Raw genomic sequence first — 25,708 nt, forward strand, 5'->3', positions numbered from 1 at the left:
CTTGATGATCCTTGGGGTCTCTTCCAACCTTAGTTACTGTGATACTGTGATACTGTGATTTTGCCATCCTTACGTCTTAGTTTCATTAGAGTTCTCGTTCATTTTAGTGACTATGATGCTTTACAGAATGAATCAGAGCAAGAAAGTCGGGCTGTTTGGTTGTGCAACACTGCAGCTGAAATACAAGAAATAAAAAATAGCTGACTCCTTTCCCCCAAAGTAATGTGGGTACAGCAAAAGCTTAGTTAAGAAAGCAAAATCAAGATCATACAGGGTTTACTGTAATAAAGAAGCAGCAATAACTGTGAACACTACTTTCTGAGTTATTTTGATTTGATTGTGCTCTTTGATGTATGTATCTGCCCTCCACAAAAATCATTTTGCAGGCTTCTGCTCACAGTGGTGACCAGCTTTTGTATTCACTGTGGTTTGGGTGGTTCTGAAAACTGGGAACAGATTCATACTCCTAAGTCACTGAATCATGTATGTGCTTTTTCAAAGCAGTGGCCAAAAAATCATGCAGGTTGGAAAAAACAGTAATTTCACAGAAACCTTTAACTTGTTTCCTCACATCTTTAGGAAATAATCACTGTTGCTAGGGAAGGTCTTGGCCCAATGTTTTGAACTTTCCATTTCCCCCATGAAAATAAACCTACTTGATGCTGCAGCCATAGTTCAAGAAAAAAAACAGTATCCAAAACTTCAAGGTGTCTTTGGGGTGTTCTGACAATAGAGAACCACATGTGCATTAGTCAGTCCCTTAGAAACTTGGGATTTATTACAGTATGGAAAACTTGTCATGGTAGTTGAGATTCACCCATGTGTTCAAGCACTTCAAACCTAATGTAACATGTTGATCATGAATGATTAAGAAAGATGAGTGTACACAGCTTTCTACTCTAAAACGTCAAGCCAGTTCATCAGTGAACAGAGACTATTTGTACTACAGACTTTTCCCTCTGCTGCTTTATCTAAGATTACTTTGGCTGTATCAGCCCTGAACTCAGACAGCTGATACCCAGAGCAAGTTAGGGCTGCAGCACAGCTCCTTTCAGCACTGGTAAAGCATAACTATTTGCCAGTGCTGCCTTGCTTGTAACAATGCACCTTCTCCCCCACAGAAGATTTGCTTTATCCGTTTCATATAGGCCATTTGGCCACCCATCTCGCTGAAATGGATGGCAACAGGTATATGTTCTACCACTGAGGCAAACGTGTGGGTTTTCACCCTTGTTCTAGCACAGAACCACAGACTATGCCTCTGGCATCCAAGATCTCGATGCCCTCTGATTTTATTGATGGTGAGAGTGTTGCGTGGACAGGTTCAGCCTTGCACTGGGATGACTGGTGCACTCACTGGCAAGGCTACCCACGACCCTACTGCACAGGAACCTAAGCCTCCAGCAGCGCGACTCCGGAGCGGGGAGCTAAAGCACGTGAAATAGACACAACAATGGAGGGAAACGCCCCTACCGAGACGCCGCTGTCCGCGCAGAAACGAAGGCCGGCGAGCAACACTCTTTCCACCACCATCTTGACTGTGGGCAGCAGAAGCCCCCCTGCCCTCCGTAAGGAAACAGCAACAGCGTCACACCCCACCCCCACCCCCCCCTTTCAGAGACGGGGAAGTAACTAAAGAAGCGGAAAGGCCCCATCGCGAGCAATCAGCACCTAAAGAAAACATAAAGTCACATTTAAAGGAAACCAAACCACTTCATTCCCTATACTCTCCGCCCCGGACAGGAGATAAAAAGCTACTTGCCCTCACTTAATATGGCACCTGCTTCCGCCCTCGCCTGGTAACCACGCCCCCTCGGGCAGAGGGCGGGACGGCAGCAGGTACGCGCCTCTCTCTGTGCGCGCGCGCGCGCACCCGCGGAATGTTTTTTCCGCCCCTGCGCTCCTCCCACGGCTGTCCGTGACACACGTGTCAGGAGACGCTGCGCGAGGAGGGGTGACCGCCCCCCAGTGCCTCCCCTCCCCCTCGGTCCCGCCCCTCCCCGAGCTCCTCCGCGCGCGCGCCGCGGCCCGGCCGGAGACACGACGGACCCGCACCGGCTGCGGCAGCGCGATGACGGCGCGGCGGGAGGCGGCGGTGCCGCCTGGCTGCTCCAGCTCCAATTTTCCTCGCGCCGGCAGCTGGGCTGCTGCCTGGCGAGGTGCGGCGCTGCGCTTCGCCCTGGCGTTGCTCCTCCATACGGCGCGGGCCGAGAAGGAAGGTGAGACCCAGATTTCCCTTCCTTTCTTGTCCTTCCTTCCACCCCCTTTCTCCCCAACTCCTCCTCCGCTTCCTCCTCTGGCTGTTGCGGGGCTGTTGGCGGCCGCGGCCCGCGCGCTCCCCGGTGGCTCTTGTGGCGGCGCGTGTGTGTGTGGGGTGATCTGGGGGGCGGCTGGGGATGATGAGGCTCTTAGTCTCGTCTCTCCTACCCGTCGGTGCGGTCGTCGGGTCCCGCTGTTCGCTGTGCCAGGAGCCGCTGGCCCTGTGTCTTCCCCACCCCGCCGCGTCTGCCGGGGTGCGCCGGCAGGTCTGCGGATGTGTGTGTGTCGGCGGCGGGGGGCAGTCGCTGACGTTGGGGCAAACTTGATGGAGTTTCTTCTCCCTGACATTGGCGGGGGGGGTGGGGTGGGGGGTGGGGAAGAATTAGAAAAGGCTTTCTCTCGTTGAGCTGGTTTCCCTGCGGCAGGCTTCCAGCAGGAGACCGAGCCAAGCCAAACAGGCGGGCAGACCTGCCTGAGAACGGACAGAAATACACACTCAGAGGTGACAGCGAGCCCCCACCTTCGCCTTCCCGAACTTTTGACAGGTGACTGACACCTACGCGAGGCCGGTGGTGTTTTTCCAAACTTAGTGAAAGTCAGGCGGGGACTTATAAACTTCTGGTGACTGATTTTGGTGCATTGTCTTTTCATTGTGGTATAACAAGAGAAAAAAAGCCCCAAGCGAAACACCTAAGCATATTCTGTAGCATTGCTGAGAACGGCTTTCAAGCATGGTCACAGTGCGGCTTTGTTACAAAGCAGCAGATAAATGTAATGTATTACAGAAGTGGGTGAAAGAGATTTACTTCAGCTAACACGGGAATTTACTTTTCAAGAAAGTTGTTGTGTTGGAGGAGGGTATATTGGAAAATGATTGAAAAGTATTAGACCAAATGATGCCTGAGAAGATAAAATTTTGTACTGATACCAGTTCCTTCTATTAATACTGTCTATTGCTTAAAACTTACCCTAGCAACATTTCTGTCATTTTCAGAGAGTGAGTTTGAGTCTTATAAAGAACATGAATTTTTTTACAGCATTTTCTGATGCTGATTTTATTCCCAAGTTTTCTGCTGCTTGACTGTACTCTGTATGGTACATTTAAGCTCACAAATAAATTTTGGTCTGTTGTTTTAAGTTTTTCTTGTAACTTTTTGTTTAGTTGCTTGTTGGTTTTTTTGTTGTGTGTGTGTTGTGGGGTTTTTTGCATTTTCACTTTTTAAAAAAATCATACAATGTTTTATGAACTCCTTGATTACCTGTATTTGTCAATCACATGCTGAAAACTGCTCTTGTAGTCTTCCTTTCACTGAGTGTAATGCTGGTTTATGGCCTGGATAAAAGAATTATTGATGCTGGAATAGACCTCTGAGATACCAAGTCCAGCCTATAACCTAACACCACGACATTGACTAGACCATGGCAATAAGTGCCGCAATCTTCCCTTAAACACCTTTATGGATGGCAACTCCACCACCTCCCTGGGCAGTCCATTTTAGTGTCTAATTACCCTTTCCATGAGGAAGTGCTTCCTAACATTTAACCTAAACCTCCACTGGTGCAGCTTCAGGCCATGCCTTCTTGTCTGTGTCACAAGTTGCCTGGGAGAAAAGCCCACACTTTGCTACAACTTGCCTTTAGGTAGTTGCAGGGTGTGATAAGGTCCCCCCTGAGTCTCTTCCAGGCTGAACAATCCCAGCTCCTTCAGCCTCTCTTCCTAAGACTTTCCCCCCAGTCCCTTTACCAGTTTTGCCACTCTCCTATGGACTCCCTCTAGCACCTCAATATCTTTCTTGAAGTGAGGGGCCCAGAACTGCACACAGTACTTGAGGGGTGAGGCCTCACCAATGCCAAGTACAGGGGCAGAATGATATCCATAGGCCTGCTGGCCACACTATTCTCGATACAAGCCAAGATGCCATTGGCCTTCCTTGCCACTGGGGCACACTGCTGGTTTGTGTTCAGCTGGTTGCCAACCAGAACTCCGAGGTACCTCTCTGGCAGGACACTCTCCAGCTACTCATCCCCCACTCTGTAGTGCTGCATGGGATTATTGTGACCAAAGGGTAGGACCCTGCCCTTGGCCTTGTTAAACCTCCTACTGTTGGCCTCAGCCCATCGACCCAGCCTGTCCAGGTCTCTCTGAAGTGTCCTTCTACTTTCCATCAGGTCAACACTCCCCTCCAACTTGGTGTCATCCACCGATTTGCTAATGGCGGACTTGATTCCCCTTATCAAAGTCATCAATAAAGATGTTGAATAGAACTGGGCCCAGTACTGATCCCTGGGGGACACCACTGGTCACTGGACACCACTCTGTGCCCAGTCATCCAGCCAGTTTTTAACCCAGCGAAGGGTGCACCTTCCCAAGCCATGGGCTGCCAGCTTTTCCAGGAGGATGTGGTGGGAGACTGTGTCAAAGGCTTTGCTGAAGTCTAGGTGGACCACATCCACAGCCCTCCCCTCGTCTACCAGTCATAGAATGTGATCAGATTGGTTAGACAGGACCGTCCTTTTCTAAAAGCTTCCATGTCATCAGTGAAGTTTTAAGGCAAAGTCAAAAGTGACGTGTAAGGTCCAGTCCCATTCTCTTAAATTACAGTCAAAGTGCCAGATTCTAAGAGGTAATAAGTGAAGGTAGGAGAGGAAAGACCTGCTTGGGTAGCAGACCTTTAGCCCAAAATGAAAGAGATCTCAGAGGGAAAGGAGGGGTGGGTGTTTTAGGCTCTGTCCCTCAGCTCCTTAGCTTCTACCAAGTTGTCAAGGTAAACATACATAGTAAGGCACAGTCAAAAAAATAAATAATTCCTTTCCGTCTCCCAAATGTGGACATACATCTTTCATTACAGCTGCAGGAACGAAGCAGTGGACAAGGATTAGAACTGAGCTTGTGCATTCTTGCTAATGTACTATTTCTGTGCTGCTGAGTTGATGACTAGTGAGGCACAGTGTAGGTATATATTCCAGAGGAGTTACTACAGAAAAGTAAAACAGAAGCTCTTGCATAGATAAATGATAGGAGTGAGAGAAAAATAGATCAGAATATCACAAAGTGGAAAATGAAGGTTGAAGGACATGGTTTTCTTACCTTGAATGTACATGAGGAGAAACTGGGGGAAAGATGGAGCTGATGTACAGAAGGGGAAGGCTGGCTTCGCGCAAGCAGCTCTTTATGGAGCTGTCATGGGTAGAAACAAAATTGGTGCTGGAGTATTCCAGATTGACATGACTGCTTCTAGTCCCTAGTCTTAGTTAAAAAGTTTGAAGTTAAAAATTTAACATAAACACCTTTGCCATTTATATAAGAACAAAAAGCAAAACTGAAATCCTTTGTGTATGCCAGCAGTACATCAATGCCATGGGGAACAGTGATATTACTGTACATTCTGTGCTAGAGAAATAGAACTTGAGGAAAGTATCTGGCATCTGATGCATGTGCACCTTAAACATCAGTTTCAGATCAAACACTGATGTGTGACTTTTTTTTATGTCTAGCAGAGTCCTCAGTGCCCATATATTTCTAATGAATGAGTAAGACTGAGAAGGCTGTAAAATTTGTTGTTTCTTTGTTTTCACTTAAGAAATCTGTGAACCCATAGCGAAAGAATGACATGCAGGGGGAAAAAAACTATTCAGTCTCAAACAGTCTCCTGCTATTTATGAGGGTCAAAAATAGTTTCTTTTGCAGATACATTTGATTTTCAATCTTTTTGTAGTCTTGTTCTTTCCTACTATAATTATCATGTTCTGTATTGCTGCACAGGTTATGGACAACTTTTGGTTTATATTAGAGGATGTGTGCAGTTTTTTAGTTTAAGTTTTGTTTTCTTTGATGTTTGGTTGGTTTTGTTTGTGGGGTGTTTTTTTGGTTTTTGTTTGGTTGTTTTGGTTTGGTTTGGGGTTTTTTTAATTGCTTGAGAGAGGGGCCGTACAAAACAGGCTTTTGAGTTTCAGCTTGAAGAAAGCCATATTAATGCCATAAACCCCAGGTCCGTAAAATGTTTTGAAGACAAAGCTTTAACATCAGCATGTTTTTTTCTTGTATTTATACTCATTTATAGTTGAAACCCCCTTCATTTTATACACCAGTGAATTTGCTTTTTTTAATTGCTTTTTATTTGTCCAGTTGATTGAAAACATACTGAGGTTATTGTGATAGTTCTGTTACCTCACAATTAAAGCAAGGTTGATATTTAGGCTAGATTCAGTCTCTAACTGTAACTTTTAAAGTTACATCTTAGTGGTGGAAAAGGAAAAAAGATAATTTAAACAGCTATGTCCTCATATCAGGTAGGTCAGTGAAAATGCAGAATGCTGTTGTTTTGTTGGTTTTTTTCCCAGAACTTGACATTTTCTTTGCTAACATCTCAGAAACTAAGATAGTTACTGTGTGTAAATGATAGGTAAAATAATCATGGAATACATGAAGGGAGGTATTGTCATTAGAACAGTGCACTGGGGTGCTAGAGTTCTGGTTCTGTCATTCCACCTAATTTCAGGCAGTTAGGGTTTCCTTTTTTGCTTTTTACCAGTATCTAAAATGGAAATCCAGGATACTTTGTATGAGTAAACTAATGCTGGAAGGTGATGTGAGAGAAAACATTGTTTAAAACAACATTATAAAAAAGCCTCTTCGCATGTACCACTTGTTGTTTGTATCCTGCTGTCAGAACTAATATATAGCACACTACCATTTTAATGCTAATGCTTTTACCCTGACTTAAACCAAAGAGTTATTCAGAAAGAATGACTTTGATGCAACTGAAAACATTTTGCAGATGAAGCAGCACATCAAAATCATGAACAGTGTAAGGATTGGACGTGGCACTTGGTGCCATGGTCTAGTTATGAGGTCTGTGGTGGCAGGTTGGACTTAATGATCTTTGAGGTCTCTGCCAATCTTGGTGATACTGTGAAAATACAGTGAGTAAAAACTGATCATGCTATCTCACTGTGGTTTTGAAACTTAGTATGGGAGAGCACTATGACTTTGCTTTCTTGAATGATAAATATTAACCATGTGCTTGGATTGAACATGGAGAAGTTGTAATGCAATGGGCAGGAAGTTGTGACCCCATGTTCTCCATGACATTCTGTGTAATCTTGAAATGTTTGCTGTTCCCTCCTCTGCATTCTTTCTTCCTTGTCAGTGTCCACTTGTATTGCATGGATGAGGCAGACTGAGGTACCCTCACCTGTGGAGGTATTTGAAGGATAGTGTGCTGTAGTTTAGGGCCTTGGATTGTAGACTGAAGGTACTTCTGTAGTGCCTAACATGAAGAAGCCTTTCTGAAGCTTGCAGAAGTCTGTAGACATTATTTAAAGCTTTAGGTTGTAATTTTTGTGATTGATTGCCAGTAATGCAATGTGGGTTACTTTGAGCCATTTATATACTTTTGTGCATGTTAAAATTTCAGCTTTGACATTTGTTGTGTGTCACTTTATCTCTTCAGGAAGAGCAAAATTGAGTGGGTTTTGAAATAATGTATAATTCCATGGTGTGTTTTACTAAGTTTATAAGAATCTATCAAACTGTAAACTTGGTAAACTGCCTGGGAGTTTGATGGTGAATGGTGGATGCTGTGCACATAGCTAGCAGTAAAAGTTCTGTGACTGAGTCACAGGCTAGAACCAGTTTGTTTTGGTTTTGTGTTTGTGGATTTATCGAGATTAAAAATCAATAAAGGTAATTTTTATTCCTCTTGCTAGTAGCTGCTATCCAGTGTTGTGCATCTGACTGTCAGTCTACAGCATGAACTTAACAGCAGCTGCAAGGTGTCTTTTTTCTTTTTTCTTTTTCTCTCCACCCCCCCCCCCCCCCCCCCCCCAAAGACAGCATTTGAAATAAATCTGCACTCTAGATGGTGATAAGTAGAGGTACAAAAACTGGACTGGATAATACCTTGAGTGGCCTGCTCTAACTTGACCTGTTCTGACCAGGTAGCTGGGCTGAAGAATTCTGGGGTCACCAACTTATGTTACTCTGTAGTTCCAATAGGCAAGCACACTGGGTTCTTATTCAGGAAGCAATTGCTTCAATACATTTACCTGTGGTAGTTGTCAAACTTTGGATTTAAACTACAGTTATTTGAAAAATATATTCTGGTTTTGCTAAAAATTTGTGTTAGCATTTCAACATTTTTCATTACTAATACTAAGGTAGAGGATGCAGAATTCTTCTTGCGTTGGGAGTATATCAGTACATTGCTGGAAAATCCTTTATTTTTACTCATGTTTTTTGGCATTAGTAGTGCAAGTTGTTAATTTGGAAATAGGAACATAGTTTAACTTTAGTTTGCACATTCATCCACTTTGTTTATATGAAGGAATTATTACAACCACTATGGATTCAAAGGCAGTAATTCTTGCCATCAATTCCCTTTTGCCCATTTTGTAAAGCTTGTAAACTGAAAATGTAGATGATGTATTTAAGAAACCAAAGGAACTGATGACCATAAGAGTTAATGGAAAGGTATTTATCTTTCTAGTCACAAATACAGGCAAAAAATAATCTTGTGTCAGATAGGGGTTTGTTAGACACAGCTGGTAAAACTTCAACATGTGATGCAGGATGGTTTTGTATTTCTGTTTTCCGAATTGTCTGCATAGAATAGTTAGTAACGTACTGACTGTAGCAAAGACGTGATGCATCATCTGCATGTAATGGTTTCAAAACCTTTTCTGATAAACAGGCTTGGATAGCTCATGCTCTGAAATATTAAAGGTACTAAACGCTAAAGGTACTAAAGGCTTGACAGGATGCTTGGTTGTATGGTTTAGTTGATTAGGTGGTGTCGGATGATAGGTTGGACATGATGATCTCGAAGGTCTCTTCCAACCTGGTTAATTCTATTCTATTCTATTCTAAACCAAAATTGTGTGCATTCATGTTCTTTTCAGAAACCTTGAGTGTAATGGGGAAAGAGCAAATTGCTGAAAGATTGCAGTGTAATTCTACTCTCTGAAAAGGAATTAAAGAACAAGGAGTTTTACTCTAGTTGGAGATTTTATTGCCACACCTATCTATCTTCTCACTAAGACTATCATAGAGGCATTTTTAATATCTGCCCTCCTACTGCCTGACATGCACAGCAATAGAGAACCATCTGAGAAAAACTGGAGTTTTACTGGAATTACTGATTTTAAGGATACCTGAATGAAATTTAGTGGAAACTGTACCTAACCATTCCCTCTATGCACTGGGTGAAGTTACAAAATGCTATTTAATAGAACTGTTTAGGTGACTTGAATACAGCATGTTTGGTTTTTTAAAGTTATTTGATCAATATATCCATTAGCTGTTCTTCATAAAGAAGTCTGTTTTAATATTGATGTCTTAAGGCTTATCTTTTTTCAGTTGAATGTCTAAGTCTATGTCGGACTGTAGAGATTTGGTGTAACAATGTGCACATACTTTTTAATGTTAGCTAAACTCAATCTTAAGGTTAATTAGTCACAAACCATCCTTGGTTACAGTTTTCTTTTTAGAAGTTAAGTCAAGAAATACAGCTAATAGTGTTATTCAACAGAGTAAGTCACTGGGGGAGTGATGATAGAATAGGAGACAAAGTTGTAGTCAAGTGTGGTACTGATTTCAGTAATTTGTTTCCACTAAACCTCTGATATACACATTGTTCTTCAACATTCCTTTTTGGATCCGTAGATAGGAAATAGAATAGGGTCCTTGTAGAGGAAGGTGGCCGTGAAGATAAGCATAACTGGAAAGTTCTCAAAGAGGTTTTTACAGAAGAAATTTTAGCTTTTGAAAAATGAAAACTTTCTTTAGAGGCGTACTCTGTTGGAAACATCTCAAGGTAGTTTCCCCAGTGTGAAATTGCATGGCTTCAGTGAAGTCTGATGTGACTTTATTTTCATAACAGATAGCTGCAGACTGAAAATGTCTGTCTCAGATTGAAGACAATAGAAAACAGTGATACTGAAGTAAAGAAATTGGCTATTTTTCATGACATCTGCTTCCACTAGGGAATTTTGGGCTGTGGATATAGTATGTTAAGTGATACTAAAAACTGATTATCCAAAGCTTGTGAATGAATATTAATTCATTTAGCAATACAGGAAAAGTCTTACTGAATCAGTAGTTTACATCAAAATGCTATGCAAATATTTGCAGGTGGAATTTGTTGATAAGAACTATCCAGGCAACTAGATAAACTGCAGGATGTTTGGTTTTGGTTTATTCCCAGCAGTGGTTTGAGCAGTACCTTGGAGGCTGGTTACAGGGAGTTCCTTCTGACTCTGTTCTGGGACCTGTCCTGCTTAGTATCTTGGTCACTGATCTGGAATTGGAATATACCAGATCTGGGGAGCCGCCAATATGCTCAAGTGCAGGGCTGCATTTCAGAGACATCTGAACAGGAGAGAGGAGTGAGTTGACAGGACCTTGATGAAAGTCCTTTATATAGGAGAATATAATGTATATAAAACTATTTAATATGTAGCTTACAAGAAAAGACAGTCAGTTCACAGATTCTGCAGTCTCAGAGCAATGTATTAACTGCCAATACCTGTTGTCTTCAGTGTGAGCCTTCCAAACTTGCACTTTAATGAAATTAGCCACTGAACAAATCCACCAAACTCACTCACTCAACAAGAACCAAACAAAACCACCAAAAAACCACCACCAACAGATTGCACGAAGACCTACTGCAAAGGCACATCCAGGCTGAATAATGACCATAATAAACCTGAAAGCAAGGATTGTTCTTTATACTGTGGAAAAGAGGAAGGAAGATGGAATTTTCAGAGTTGTCAAAAACCTCCACAGAAGAGGAAGATCACAGTGCCAGTCAACCTCCCAACATTTAAAGGTCTTGCTAGCAATGTGATTGCAACTGAGATCTACAGCTCTTGCTCTATGGACGCTACTCAGGTTTCAGTCCTTACTCTCACCTTGTTACCAGCTACAGAAGATGCTTTGTATCACTCATCTTAACCAATGTTAGGACTCAGTGACAGTGGTCTACTGAGGGAGTTCTGTTCTCCTCCCTGCCCCGATTCACCCCCATCCCTCCATTTTAGTCACTTATCATTGGAGAATTGCATGAATTTATAGAATAAATGGAGAACCTGGACAATTTCTGCATTACACTTGCAACTTAATTAAGAATAAATTACAACTGGGGAGATGCATCATTGGGAAGGAGGAGCACAGTATCTCCACCCACTCTATGCTCACGTGGCAACTGTTATGCAAGTGTCCACTGGAAGCGCCTATTAAGCCTGCAGGACAAGTAAAAGAGCAGCAAGATAATGCCTAATCAACTACCATACACAGTCTACAAATACAACAATTGAAGGTCAGAAAAAGGTAGGGAAAGCCTAATGTTAAAGCCTTACTGCTAATGATGTGACAGTAATACTCCTTATTGATCTTATTGATTATTTAGCAACTGCAGTCTGCTGACTCACCACGTGGGAGCACAGAGGAGCAGGAAGAAGCTGGCCACAATGTCTGATAAAGCCAGAAAAGAAATGGGTGGAGAACAACTGCAGCATGTTTTCAAAGAAGATAAAACATAGGGCAAGAAGAGTGAAACAAAATGTAATAATTCCAGGTTTGGGGGAGGGGGAATTTAAAAACCAAACAAACAAAACCAACCAAAACCCACCCACCCAAAAAATCCAAACAACTCAAAGCTGCAAGTAGGAATATGGAAACAAAATGTTTAAGTATGTTTAACTGCAGAAATTCCAATTCACCTACCCAAAATATCTCAGCAAGTAGTTACTCTCAGAAGCAAATCACCTACTCTGGCCACTCTCTCAGAAACTGCAATGATGACCTAGGTTTACACCCTACACAACACAATTTGTATGGCCCAAAGCTAGGAAAAAAGGATGCTGTTTGCAGATGTCTTTTACTTCCTTTAAAGTTTTTTCCTCTCTGTAAATGATTTATGAGAAGTTTCCATGAAATATTGTTCTAAAAGTATTGTTCTTTTTGGCTTAAAAATAATGTGCACTAGAGTCTTTTTCCAGATGAGAGAGTTTTCCTTTCTTTGTCTTTTTTTTAATTTATTTTGTGTGTGTGTGTGTTTAAAAATAAGTATTCTCATTCATACTCCCCTATGCAATCTTAATGAGAAAACAGTATTGGGTATTATTTCCTGAGACATTTCTTGAGCCCAGCAAGTAAATATCTGTAGAGGAACAAATGAAATTATTGATATGTTTAACTGTAAAGCATCATCTTAAAGCAAATGTTTTAAATAGGTATTATAAATAGTCTTGCAACTTGATTATTGGTGGGTTCTTTGTTTTTTTTGTTTGTTTGATTTTACAGTGAAATTTTGATTGCTGCCATCTGAAATAGACCATTTTGGTCAGTGGCAGATAACTTTCTAAAACTTATTGTAAAAAAGGTCAGATTACAGCTTTGGCTGAAGTGGATGAAAATGGACATTTCTGTAAGGTGGAAATACAGGCTGAGTACAGAATATTGTGGCAGGTTTTGGCTATGCCTGAAAATAAACATATTTGCATAATTGGTGATTTTTATCCTCTCCATAGAAAGTTATTTACAGTAAAGCAGTCTGCTTTTTATTTAGTAATTTCCCCAGGTGTAGTACCTGTTACTTTCAGTGCTCTGCACATGATTCCATACTTTCATTGCAAGGATATATCTGTTTCACAACACAGTGCATACTCTGTAAAAGAAACCGTTAAGCAGTTGCACCATCTTCCAAAGCACAAACACTGTGTGCCAAATGCGTGAACTTCAGGACAGAGACCTGCATTCTTCCTTTCTCAGATTAGGTGCTGGCTTTATTGTTTGTCTGAAGTCTGTGTTCTGAATCAGAATTGTGCTGTCACTTTCTGTTTTGTGGCTGGCATTAAAAACTGAATTGATTACTGGATTCCTAAAAATGTGCATCAGTCTTAACTAAGGGGAAGATTGAGTGGATGAACGTGATCTGACAGCTCTACTAGTAGCAAAGGTCCTTGCTATGTGAAGAGGCTTGTTTTTTGTCTGAAGTCAGTGGTGACACATGGCTAAGCAAAAGATTGTATGCAGACTTCATTAGGTAAGAATGTATACACAAATTTGTGCTGTTTGCAGTAAAATACAAATTTGACCTTTTTCTCTATATTGTGGAATAGCGAGTTACGTGCTCAGATATCACAGTGCAAGTGATCTTCTGTCTCTGTTTAGCTTGTTAATTTGGTCATAGGTCGATGCATATGAATTAATTTGAGTATGTGTTGTGTAAAGTAAACATTTCTTGTGAAAATAGTACAAAACAAGGTTTTTAATGAAAAGTCTGTCTTTTTGTCACTTAGTTTAATGTATTGCTCTTTCAGTCCACGTGATGAATAAGGTCCATTATCTAGGAATGTTCTGTTTCAGCTAATATGTAAACAAAGAAGAAAAATCTATCAAGTTGACTTTGCACGAATGAATATATTAGTGAGAGGACTTCAAAGTGAGTTATTTTTGCATATGATCTTCACTAGTCTGTGCATATTTACTGTCTTGGATATGATCACTTTTCCTGAGGTCAGTTGGAAAAATTACCTATTTCCTTTTAAAAAATATGACTGACTACTGAAAAAGAAACAAATTAATTGTCTATGTATGTAGGTGGAGGAGGATTTAGCTGGAAAGGAAGCTGACTATAGTTCTGTCTTAGAGCCTCTTGCCTCAGGCTTCCTGGCTGTGCAAGAGAATAATCCACATTTCCAATGAACCAGTCACCTGTTGGGATGTAGTCAGAAATTCAGGCAGATAGCTACACTGACATCCATCTTGGAGAACAGAACTTGCTTTTAATAGCTTTTATTGTGGTAAACACTGAACTGGGACATGCTTCTTGAGGCTCACTAAACTTTTGTATTCTAGAAGCTGATAAAAAGGGTTGCTCGCATTACAGCATAATACTTGTTTTTCCTTATCTTTGTGGCACTGATTTTTTTTACAGCATAATTTTCTTCTCATAATATTGTTGGTTTATTGTTCTACATCCACTTGCCTCTATTTCATGTGGTGCTCTCTTTTCCACTGTTCAAGATGATTGAAATTGTGTGATTGTGAATAAGCAGTTAATTCATAATCAAAGTTTTAAAACCAACTTACTCAGTTCTTGTTGTGCTGTTTAGCTGGTAGAGATAAAAATGCTGTAATTACAATTACCCTGACAGAAGTGAATGACATTTAGCTCATTGTAATTGCTTCAGGTGGCTATAATTACCTTGACATCAACTTAGTCATTAAGACAAAGGGCTGGAAACTGAACTTTAAAAAAACATGGTGTAAATTAGGGGGGATTTAAACAATTAATCTGACCCTATTTTATTGAGTTGGAACACTGTCTCTAGTATTCATAAACTAGAAGATACCAGGTTGTGTAACTATAGCTTAGAAGAAAATTGGTTTAGACAAGATTTAGGGGAGAAAATACTTCTTACAGGCATGTAAGAGTGCATATATAATGATGATTAACATAAAAATAAATGAAGGCACCATGTTCTGGAGTAGCTGTTCCAGAACTAAGTAATATTGTTGAATAATGTTTTTATAAGCATATATGCCAGAATGTAAGTTCTTATTGAAATGAAGAAATTGACAGTGGCTAAAGGAAAGAAAAAATTTGCAAAGCTACCTTAAAAATTAGATGTCAGTCAGAAGTAGGCCTCAACCTGTGAACCATGGAGAATTTTTTTTTTTTATCATTGTGCACCAAGAGTCTTGGCCTATTCTGTGGTCTCATATCACATGCACATTTTATTCTGTGTGATTCAGGCACATATAAAGACTGATGTTGGCTAAAATGATTTTGATACTAAGTTTTGGTCTACTTTAGAGAAGTATTTAGAAATATACTGGTAATAATGACTAGACAGTGTTTTCACTGTTCCAGAAATCTGTGGGTTCTGTGATGGGCAGACATTATAGCTGCGGTGGTGGGTTATTTGTTTGGGTTGTTTCATTGTTGTTTGATGTTTTGCTTTTGTTTATTTGCTTAGGGTTTTTTTGCCTTTTTTTTACAGTTTGGAAAAGATTAAAAATGCTCTCTGTATATTAAAAAAAAAAAAAAAAGGTGTTTTGTAGCAAGTAGGAAGGCCTTTCTGATATAATTTATGATATTGTCATAGAAACACTGTCTTAGGCAAAGAAGTTGTACTTTAAAGGCTGTCAACTGAAAACTAACAGAAAATGAAACTTGGAGTATTTGTAGTGTTTGCTGTTGCTTAAATCACTTCTGTTAATAGCAACCTGCTATTCAAAAAGAGGAAATAAGGATATGCAAGCTAGAAGCTAGAAAAAAATGACCCTGAAATCAATATCCTAATAGTGAATGACTGAAATTGTTATGTGTTCTGAATCTGGTAAATTTTCTTCTTGGGGGTGCATGTGGGCATAAAGGTTTTTTTGCCAAGAGGCAGCTGTGTGTACCTCTTGGAAGAAAATACTCTGTTCAGCAGAAGTGGGGAGGAAAGGAGATGGTGATTCTTCCAGTCTTAAAATCTGTAGATACGAATCTTCATCCTTTTTTCTTCTTTGGGGCCTTAGTATGCTAATAAAATGTAAAGCTTGACTAAACTATTATAATCAGCTTTTAGGTCTTCAATCACCTGTAAGTTCAGGAAGAAATTGTTTTCCTAATGTGTAATTTGGCTTCTTGGCTGCTGATTTGTGCAGTGGCAGATCACACCATAACAGCTGTAATGCTTTTACCCCAAATGTATGTTGTGCCCCTCTTGTAGCAGTTGCCAGTCATGTGGCAGAGACGACTGAATGATTTGGGTGATTCTTTGTGACTTGTCAGTGAAGATTTTAAAAAATGTAATTGGCTTTGCCTCATTCAAATGTGTCTTGCTGCTTCAACCTGAATTGAGAATCTGAGAAGTCAGTTGCAAACCCAAGCTTTCCTATCGCAAAGGTGTAGGTATTTCCTTGTAATTTCCTTACTTTGATAAAATAATAATGTAGAAACAAAGTTAATCTAATACATAGTATAAGCCTTAACCACAAAGTTCATCAGTCCGAGGTGATATGTGACTACAAAATGGCCACCAGCCAAGATTTGCAGTGCATCTGACTTACCTGGCACTGTCATCCGCTCTCTAAAACCATTTCTTAAATGATATCATGATGAGTGGCAGTTCTATTTAACAGTGTCATCTGCTCAAAATGTTTTGTAACATCTGTTACTTTGTTCATAAGGTGCAGCAATGATGAAATAACTGCAGAGTGGATGTTTGGGGTTTACAGAAGGGCTGCCTGTATTCAAGCTGCTTGGGTAGAAGGCTGATTAATTTCTGTGAGCTCCTGTGTGTTCTATCCAATGGAAGAATTTTTGCCACTTTCTGCTCTGTGTAGCAACATTGTATCCTATTTTACATGGGGAATAAAAACCTCAGGAAAATATGAAGAAGTTCTAATTTTATGCAAGAACATGAATTTGAAGAAACAACTCTCTTTTTTTTTTTTTTTAATGTAAACTGTTTTCTAATGAATTTTGTGTAATATCACAGCCAAGTTTTGTGAGTTCTTATGTTTCCAGAGCAGAAGGCTAGAAAACAAAATAATGCCAGAAAACCCAACCTCCTTTTGGAGGCTCCATTTGGAATGTTAAGAAGTTGTGCTGTTACTGATACAGTCTTTCATTACATAGTGTTGGTTAAACTTTCAATAAATCAAATACATGAGAAAACAGTTTCACTCTGGATTTGTTCCTAAGTCAAAATTTGAGAATTTTCCTTCTATATGACCTAGTCTGTAATTTGGTATGGGTTTTTTGGTTGGTTGGTTGGTTGGTTTGGGTTTTTTGCATGAAGGATAGGCATCATATTTCTATGAAGTTGTGATTAACTGACGTTCTCTGCTTTTTAACCTAACATGTTAAAGCTTTGTTTTCTTACTTCCTCCACTGCAATTCATTTACAGATTTATTGAGTGGTTTTAAAGACAAAATTAAACAGTGACTTGAACATCTTACATGTGTATTGCCAGTTAAATTGACGAGAATCTCTTGTTCTTAGTTTCTTGGATTAAAATTTACACTGATAGACCTACTCCATTAATTAAAGTTTTAAACCCTGAATCTTCATAAACTGTAGGACTTTATCTTGCAACAGCAGTTTAAATGCTGGTTTGGTTTGACTTGATGTTTTTAATTGCTTGCCTTATGTGTCTGTAGTTCTTCAGTATAAGTGATTGCTCAAACCCTCAGTTCTTTGATAAAGGATGAGTTTTGTTTGGTTTGGGAATCATGAAGGCACTAAAAACCAACTCCCACACCCCAAAAATAATTCTAAGATACTGATGCTGTGACTGACTAGTACCATTCATGCCACTGTTAATATTGCAGGACATGCATATTGTTTGTAATCTGAGCCCCCTCTTCCCCTCTGTGGTGACTTCCAGACTTCCACATGAGCTGTGCTGTTTTCTCAGTATGTGTCACTAAACATTAGAATGTGGAGGCATGGTAGCTTGGAAAGTAAGTATATAGAATTTTGTTATTTGGGGTTTTTGTTTCTTTCTTTGGGCAATTTTGCATGTCAGCAGAGACTTTTGGAGATGACAGCAGCAAGCTTTGATGCTAACTTTTGCAAAGTTGTGGAGTTTGCACTTTTTAGAAGAATGGAGAATGGGATGTGCAAACAGTGATATGTCAAGTAGCAGACTGAATTTTGGGTTCTGAGTGAGGTATCACTAAAGCAGCCAGCAAGGAAATGCTTGCGTGAAGTGTATGTCAAAATAGTGTTACTCTGTGTGGTAGGTGTGTTTAATTTTTGCTTTCTGGAAGTAATGTCACTTTTTCTTTTAAAACCTCGTAGAAATGAGTGTCAATGTTGGTGATCTTAGAATTGTTCCTGTTAGAACACTGATCTTCAAAGTGGGAGATGGAGCTTTAAATATCCTTTTTAGACTGGGATTCAGATTCCATATTCCAGAAGCACACAGTAAGCTAAGCTTCTGTGCTGAAAATTCCTTAACTTTCATTCCTGATGAAGCTGATTCTCTTTGTGGAAAGAGAAGCTTGTATCACTTAATCAACTTCATGTAGCCAAATGGTAAAAGGTTGTATGGTAGGGTGGGAGTTACTTTAGGGCTTAACTTTTTTAAAATACAATTTTCTGGTTTGAGCTTGTTGCTGTATTTTATCCTAAAGACCTGCTTGTGTGTGTATGTGTGTGAACAGTCTTGTGGAAGTAAAATTTAGGCCTCTTCAAACTTTTCATTCTTCTATCAAGATGGATAGAATTGTTGCCATGCTGAGGATTAGGGAGCAGTGTGAACAATGCTTTCCAGATGTACAGTTCAGATTGTAGATTTATTAATGAATCAAATTAAATTTGTGTCATTATTCTTTGTGTATTAAACTTGGTTGTTTAGGTACTGGCAGAACTACCAGTTGGCTTTTTAGGGAAACTTGAGGAAATTGTTCACTTTGAAGTTCAACAATTTGAAGTAATTTTGAAGTGTCATGCTTGTTAATATGAACATATTGGAATTGGAGACCTCAGAAGAAAATCATTATCACAGATTTGTTTCATATTTGATTACTCTGCATTGTTGTTTTGGTTTGTCATACCTTTGTTTAGAAAAGAAGGCACAGCAGATTTTAGACGTTTAAGTTGCTCTTTTTAATTGAATAACACATTTTTCTGTGAAGTTGCTTAGTTGTTTTTGTTTTTATTTGCAGCTTTCATCCAGTCTGATGGCATAATAGAAATGCTACGCTTTGATGAAGGAGACCTATTGCAGGTATGTAGTCTGAGTAAGTCATCTCAACTAGTAATGTTTCATCTTCTATTTGATAGCTGCTTTTTGAAACTCATGGGTGAATGGATTTTTGAAAATAAGCAGCTACCAAACTTAGGTCTGAAAAACTTCACAATCTTCTAGTTATTTTCAATAATATTCTTTGGTGTGTCATGAGGTTCTGGTTCCCTTTTGTGTTGGAAAACTGGTGGAACTTACCACACTTTTGTCGTGGGTTAGGAGACCCATTTTTCCCACCACAGGCAAAAGAAAGACTCAGACAAAACAGATTGCAAAAATGGTGGAAAGTTTAAATGGAAAAACAATGAAAGTTTTACAGAAAACCACAAGCACCGTGACAAAAAGAGAGAGATTCCAGAACATACCCAAGAACGTCCCATCCCCCACCTGGGGGCTACACCCAACCCCCCACACCCAGGGCTCTTTCTTCCCCCCCAACCCAGCCTTGGCCCTGGCCATGCCATTTTATCTAGGCAGCAGCGAGGGAGGAAAGAGAGAGAGAAGACCCCGTGCTGATGTTTTATAGGGGAGCAGGGCATTATGGGAATGAAAATACCTCACTTCCTGTGACCACCCACTGGGCTGGGCCCCCCTTTGGGACATCCCAGGTGCAACCTGTGCAATGGCATCAGGGGCTGGCACCCAGCCTAAACCGCTACAATGTTCTATCTGTCCTGTTTGACCGGTGTTTGTTGGTTTGGGTTTTTTTCTCAGAAAAACAAGGAAATCTTTGTGTTTAAGACTTAACTTATGTAGAGTTAGGATGTAATTGGATAGTACAACTAGAGGAACTGGCAAGAGTTTCAAGATTCCCAAATATAATGATTTCACTTGGAACAGAGTCACCACTGGGTTTATAAGAGGTCAGACGGCAGCAGTGAGGTAATTGCTGTTGTAAACATGAATTTTTCAGGTATAACATTACCATTCTTGTCAGGGTTATTTTGGTGTAGTTCAAAACAGACAAAAGGTAACTGTCAAGAATACATGCTGATATTTCGAGGTGGTGGTAGTAGTAGGTATAGAATGCATGGCAACATGGAGTAACGCTTTACAGCTACATAGTTCTGTAGACTAGAATTTCTTTGGCATGTATTTTGTGGATTGTATTTAGCAAAAGTTACTTTCCACATTAAATTCCTTGATGATGTTAGTCCTGGTAGCTGAGAAGGAGGAGAGGAGAAAGATGGAAGCAATTAATTGTTTAAATTATTAAAGCACATGGCATGTGACTGTGTTCAGCTTTATCATCTACCAGTGCAGTACTTGATTTGCAGTTCTTACCGCCTGTTGTATTTGGAGGAGTCAACAAATGCAAAACACTGCATAGTTCTGTGCTCATGTGTTTTTGTTTTTTTTTTTAGATGAATGAAGGCATTTTTCCCCCACCTTCTACTGAAGTTGTTTGGGGGTTTTGTTCAGTTGTTTGGATTTGTTATTCCTTCTTCCACTGCTTGGTCCTTAATATAAATCGAGAATAATTTACAATAGATTTTAAGATTATAGTGTACAAGGATAATGTTCAAAATTACCTAAACTGGTGACCAAAAAGGTTGTGGTTAACAATAAACAAACCCAGCCCCACAATAAAACCAACCAACCAAAAAAACCCCACCAAACCAATCAAAAAACCATAGAACCCTAGAATGGCTCAAGTTGGAAGGGACCTCAGAGATCATCTATTCCAACTCCCTGCCATGGGCAGGGATGCCTCTCAACTGGACTTAGAATCATAGAATTGTTAGGGTTGGAAGGGACCTCAAGGATCATCTACTTTCAACTCCCCTGCCATGGGCCAGGGACACCTCACACTAGGTCAGGTTGCTCACAGCCACATCCAGCCTGGCCTTAAAAACCTCCAGAGATAAGGCTTCCAACCACCTCCCTGGGCAACCTGTTCCAGTGTCTCACCACCCTCATGGTGAAGAATTTCTACCTAACATCCAATCTGAACCTACCCATTTCTATTTTTTTTTCCATTCTCCCCAGTTCTATCACTACCTGACAGCCTAAAAAGTTCCTCACCAGCTTTCTTGACTGCTCAAGGCCTCATCCAACCTGGCCGAGAGCACCCCCAGGGAGGAGACATCGACAACCACTTCAGGCAACCTACTCCAGTGTCAGACCCTCATACTGAAGAACTTTTTCCTAAGATTCAGTCATACTTACTTTCCCTCAGATTCAAAACATTCCCCCTTGTCCTGTTGCTAGACACCCTTATGAAAATTCCCTCTCCAGCCTTCCTGTAGGATCCCTTCAGATATTGGAAAGTCCCACCTGAGTCTTGTCTTCTCTAGGCTGAACAACCCCAGCTCCCTCAGCCTATCCTCACAGCAGAGGTGTTCCAACCCTTGGATCATCTTTGTGGCCCGCTGTTAATAACAGAATTAACACTTAACTCCTGGAGTTCTCTTCTCCACACAGAAATGAAAATGAAATGAAAGTGCTATTCAGAACATCCATCAGTAAGAAACTCCATTTGTGATTAACAGGATCTGAACATCCAAACATTTAGAACTTGTTTTCCTGAGTCTCTGCCCCCAGTGGCATTCACAGGAGGACACCAAATTTCAAAATAGAACAGAGACTCCATCTTTGCACAAGCTGTGTGTGGGGGAGGGGAGGTTGGAGTAGTGATGCATAAAGCATGGTGAACAGTTATCTTCATCAGACCTTCAGATGGCAGGCACGGCTGTACAAGTAGCAGGTGAAAGGGGAGAGGGCGCTGTCTGTAAGTGGTTCCTCTCCACCCTTAAAGCTTCTCTGTGAAAGAGGTTGTTCATCAGAAAGGTCAGAAAGATAGTATATCAAAAATACTGAGAAAGACCAGTGAAATGGAAGAAGGAAATGGATAAGAGTGCCAGTTATTCTACCCTTCTAGTGCCCCAGACAGAGGGCTCAAGTCTGGATATCATGATGGTTGCCCCTACTGATGACCTCTGTTCTTTAAGATTCAGTGTCTTTGTTTTACACAGTGTAAGTCAGATGGCTTACAGTATACCTATCCTTGATGTGTAGCCAGTGAGGATTTGTGCTACGCTGCATTTGAACCAGCTTTAACCTCATAATGTATTTCTTCACTAGATTTAGAGGCAAGCCACACAGAGCAGCTGACTCACTTTAGGTGTGCCCTCCAGAAAATGCTGAGACAGCCTCAGATGTTGTCTCTCACCCTACCCAGTCCCCCCCGTTCTCTGAGTGTTCATATCACAGAATCACAGAATGGTGGGGGTTGGAAGGGACCTCTGAAGATCCTCTGGTCAAATCCCTCTGCTAAAGCAGATTCACTTAGAGTAAATCATTCAGGAACACATCCAGGCTTCACCAGTATACACCACAAAAACAAAACGACGAACTCAATGACCAAACCAAACTCCTGAAAAACAAAGCACACACACAATCCCCCCAAAAGCCCCAAGTTGTTAATTAAACAGTTATTTAGATGCCATGTGCTAAACACATAATATATATGGCTTTTTTGGACATACAGAGTAGAATAGTGGAAGTTTTCTATATTGTGGTTACAGTCTCAGTTGCCATTTTTGACTCAATATTTCTTCAACTAGCGTGGAGACACCACATAGCAGTATAAATACAACAGAAAAAAATCACTAGGCTTAGTTTCTTTTCTTTTACATACTCTTAACATATATTTTGACAGGAACTGTTTAATAAAAATGACAGTCAGGTGTTGGCCACATTTTAAAGACAAAAATAATGTAGTCAAATTTCCTTACCTTAATCTTAAGCTTTTAAAAAAAAAAATTGCCAGGGTTCCTTTACACACATACATATATAGCGTTCCAACTAATTAAAATTGATCTTATGAATCTGAAATTATTTTTTAAATTTATTATTATTTATTTTATCACATAGTTCTTAGGTGCTGCTGAGAACCACCTCAATAATTCTCGTAAAGGTGGAAAACTAAACCAGATCTTTAAACATTCCAAGTTTATTGCAAGGTGTAACAGAGACAGGAAAATTAGTTTAAATATTACGATCAGATAAAGTCGAGCAGTTCTGGATGCTGCGCTGCAAGCTTTAAACCACTTTTGGCTACCACTTGCAGTATACTGCTGAATATATGATATAAATCAAAGCAAGAAACACAAAATTTCTAAGAAGTGGTTTATGTGTTTTATATTATGGTTGTGGCTCTTAACCCAAAAATGCCAAAATAATCAAAGCCAATTCCTTTTAATCAGAGTGATACAGCATGTTTTCACTAGCTTACAATTTATTTCCTACAGATTTTAATGTGGTGACCTCTTGTGACTACTTACTGCAGTAAAGTAAATAAACCCGAAGTAAACACATTGTTGTAGAAACACGTTTACATCTTGTGAACAGCAGTTACAGAAATTTTAAACTGACTCTAATGTCATTGAGTGTTTCTTTTCCAGGCTTTCTATAAATGTTTGCAAATGTACAGTGTTGAGTAATGTTACATCATCTTCAGGTTATGGTTTTTTGTTTAATTTAACACCAACACTTGAATGATTAATTACTTCAAGAACTTAAGTGTTAAATCCATCTGCAAATCCCATCTGCAATTTGGTCTATTTTTCTTAGTTGAAGCAGTTGCTTTCCAAGTAAGGCTATTTAAATGCGGAGCCTTATGTAATTTAATCATTAGGGATTCCTGCCTCCTCCCTCCAATTATTCTATTGATGCTGGGTTTTGTATTTATTTGGACTATGTACCATCAGTGAAATGCTCCTTTATATCTTTCAATCACATTTAAGATTTTTGTTGCTGAAAAGAAATGAAATGTTTTGGAAAGTTGGGTTTGACCAGGCTGATTTAAAATATTTATTGAAGGACCATGGATCTTTAAATACTTAAGTAAAAAACCCTTGCACTTAGTAAAAACAAACTGGCAATGGAAATGTCTAGTTCATGCTAGTGGATAACAATATCAAAGTAGAGACTATACTTTTTGAGTGTGAACTTTCAGTAGGTTGATTAGGGAAAGCTACATCACATAGCTTTGCCCTTTGTCTTAACAGAGTAAAAGTGAGATTTTTATTCTTTAGCATACATATTTAAGTTAATATATATATATATTATTATATCTGAATAAATGTATTCTACTTTTGACTATGGATTTCTCAATTGTGTCTATTCTTCACATGAATAGTCCTCTTAATAAACAACTTATGGAAGTCTTCAAATAATTTACTTAGATCCTGAACACAGGGTAAGAATTGTATTAGTGTAAATCATCCATTACTCAATGCAGTGTAGGGTTTGGGTATTTTCTTCAACAGCAAGCACTTTTCAGATGTCTATATAATTGGCTTTCAGGTCGTAGAAATGTTTGGTTGGAATGGGCCTCAGGAGATGATGTAGTGCTTTCTTCAGGTAGTGTTGTGTGTAGATGGACTACCCTTGGCAGATGCTTGACTTTTCTTGAAACCTCTGGAGGAATAACTTTCACAAGTTTAATTAAGTATGTAACTATTTATTGCCCAAGCTGTTTTTTGCGGCTTCTTTTTTCCCCTCCAATATATAGTAAATTAGATTATTTTTAAAAATTATTCCCCCCCTTGATAATTTTGTATTAAAAGAGACCTATAGCTGCTTCTTGCAAATTTTCTCAAACAATACTGTCTCTACAGTACTTAAAGTGTAGCCTTTAATCAGGACGCTAGTACTCTGAGACTTTGATAAAGGCCAGAATAATCAATTCCCTGTGTAATAACAGTTGTTTTAATAATTCCAAATTTAGTTGTAAATTTTTGGTGCCATTTTGTTTTCTCATATAGTATGTATTTCACTATGCTCTCCTTTCTTTTGTATATTATTGCTTAGTCAGTTATTCCCAGTTTTAGATTTGAGCTCTCTTTCAGCTGCACTTCATGTTATCATTGTCAGACCATCTCCTCCATGTGTCCTGAGTGAACTCTTGCCCAGACCTGACAGATGCTTCAACCCCTGACAGTGATGTCATCTGCAAATATTAGGAGTGCTGAAATAAATGACAACTGTTACTTTAAATAATTTATCCTTTCATGTCGAGCCAACATACAATCTCACTTTTGATGACTTTATTTTGAAAAGTGAAGAGGAAAGTAAAATTTGGTTTTGAGAACAAAGTTTTCATTTGCTTTTATCACAGTATCACCAAGGTTGGAAGAGACCTCAAAGATTTAGTTCATAAAGGACTGTTTCTTGACTGAGTAATTGTCTTTATAGTGAGAGCTATTTCCTTGGTATCTGATGTTTTCCTGCACAGTGTATTTGGAGCCACCATTTTACAGTGAGCAATCCTATATTCAGACGTTGTGTTTGGAAGGTGCTTTTTATGTAGTTTGGGAAGTGCTTCTGCTTATGTACTAGTATTTTTAAAGTAGCATATCCTGCAATGGAAAAAGAAAAGGGTAAGACTCTTATATTAAATTCTCTTAATGAGAATCACTACATTTATCATGGTCACAATAATCTTAAGTGTATGAAATACTCTTTTTACAGGTGAACTCCTGAAAATTATTTACTGGTACTTACTGGTTTGCAGAGTAGCTAAAATAGAGGAAAGACAAAAACCTATGTTGTTATATATACTTAATATATTTACTATGATTGTTCATTACTAGTCACAAAAGGCAGTAATGAATGTCAAATGAGAAGAACCTTAACATGTGTCTTGGGTGTAGGGAGCAAGACAGATACTCTTTACCCCTCCCAAAGGAG

At 39.6% G+C, this 25,708-nt stretch overlaps 1 protein-coding gene across 1 annotated transcript in view; it reads left to right on the forward strand.

Moving 5' to 3' along the window:
• The first annotated feature begins 2,071 nt into the window (after positions 1 to 2,071).
• The window catches only part of TMEM131 (transmembrane protein 131), a 113,097-nt gene continuing 89,460 nt past the window's right edge, over positions 2,072 to 25,708 (forward strand). The window contains exons 1-2 of the mRNA XM_054163168.1: positions 2,072 to 2,219; positions 18,933 to 18,994. Coding sequence (XP_054019143.1) covers positions 2,072 to 2,219; positions 18,933 to 18,994 — 210 coding nt within the window. The remainder of the gene's footprint in view (positions 2,220 to 18,932; positions 18,995 to 25,708) is intronic.

Source organism: Dryobates pubescens, chromosome 7, assembly GCF_014839835.1.
Source record: "Dryobates pubescens isolate bDryPub1 chromosome 7, bDryPub1.pri, whole genome shotgun sequence".
Classification (NCBI taxonomy): domain Eukaryota; kingdom Metazoa; phylum Chordata; class Aves; order Piciformes; family Picidae; genus Dryobates; species Dryobates pubescens.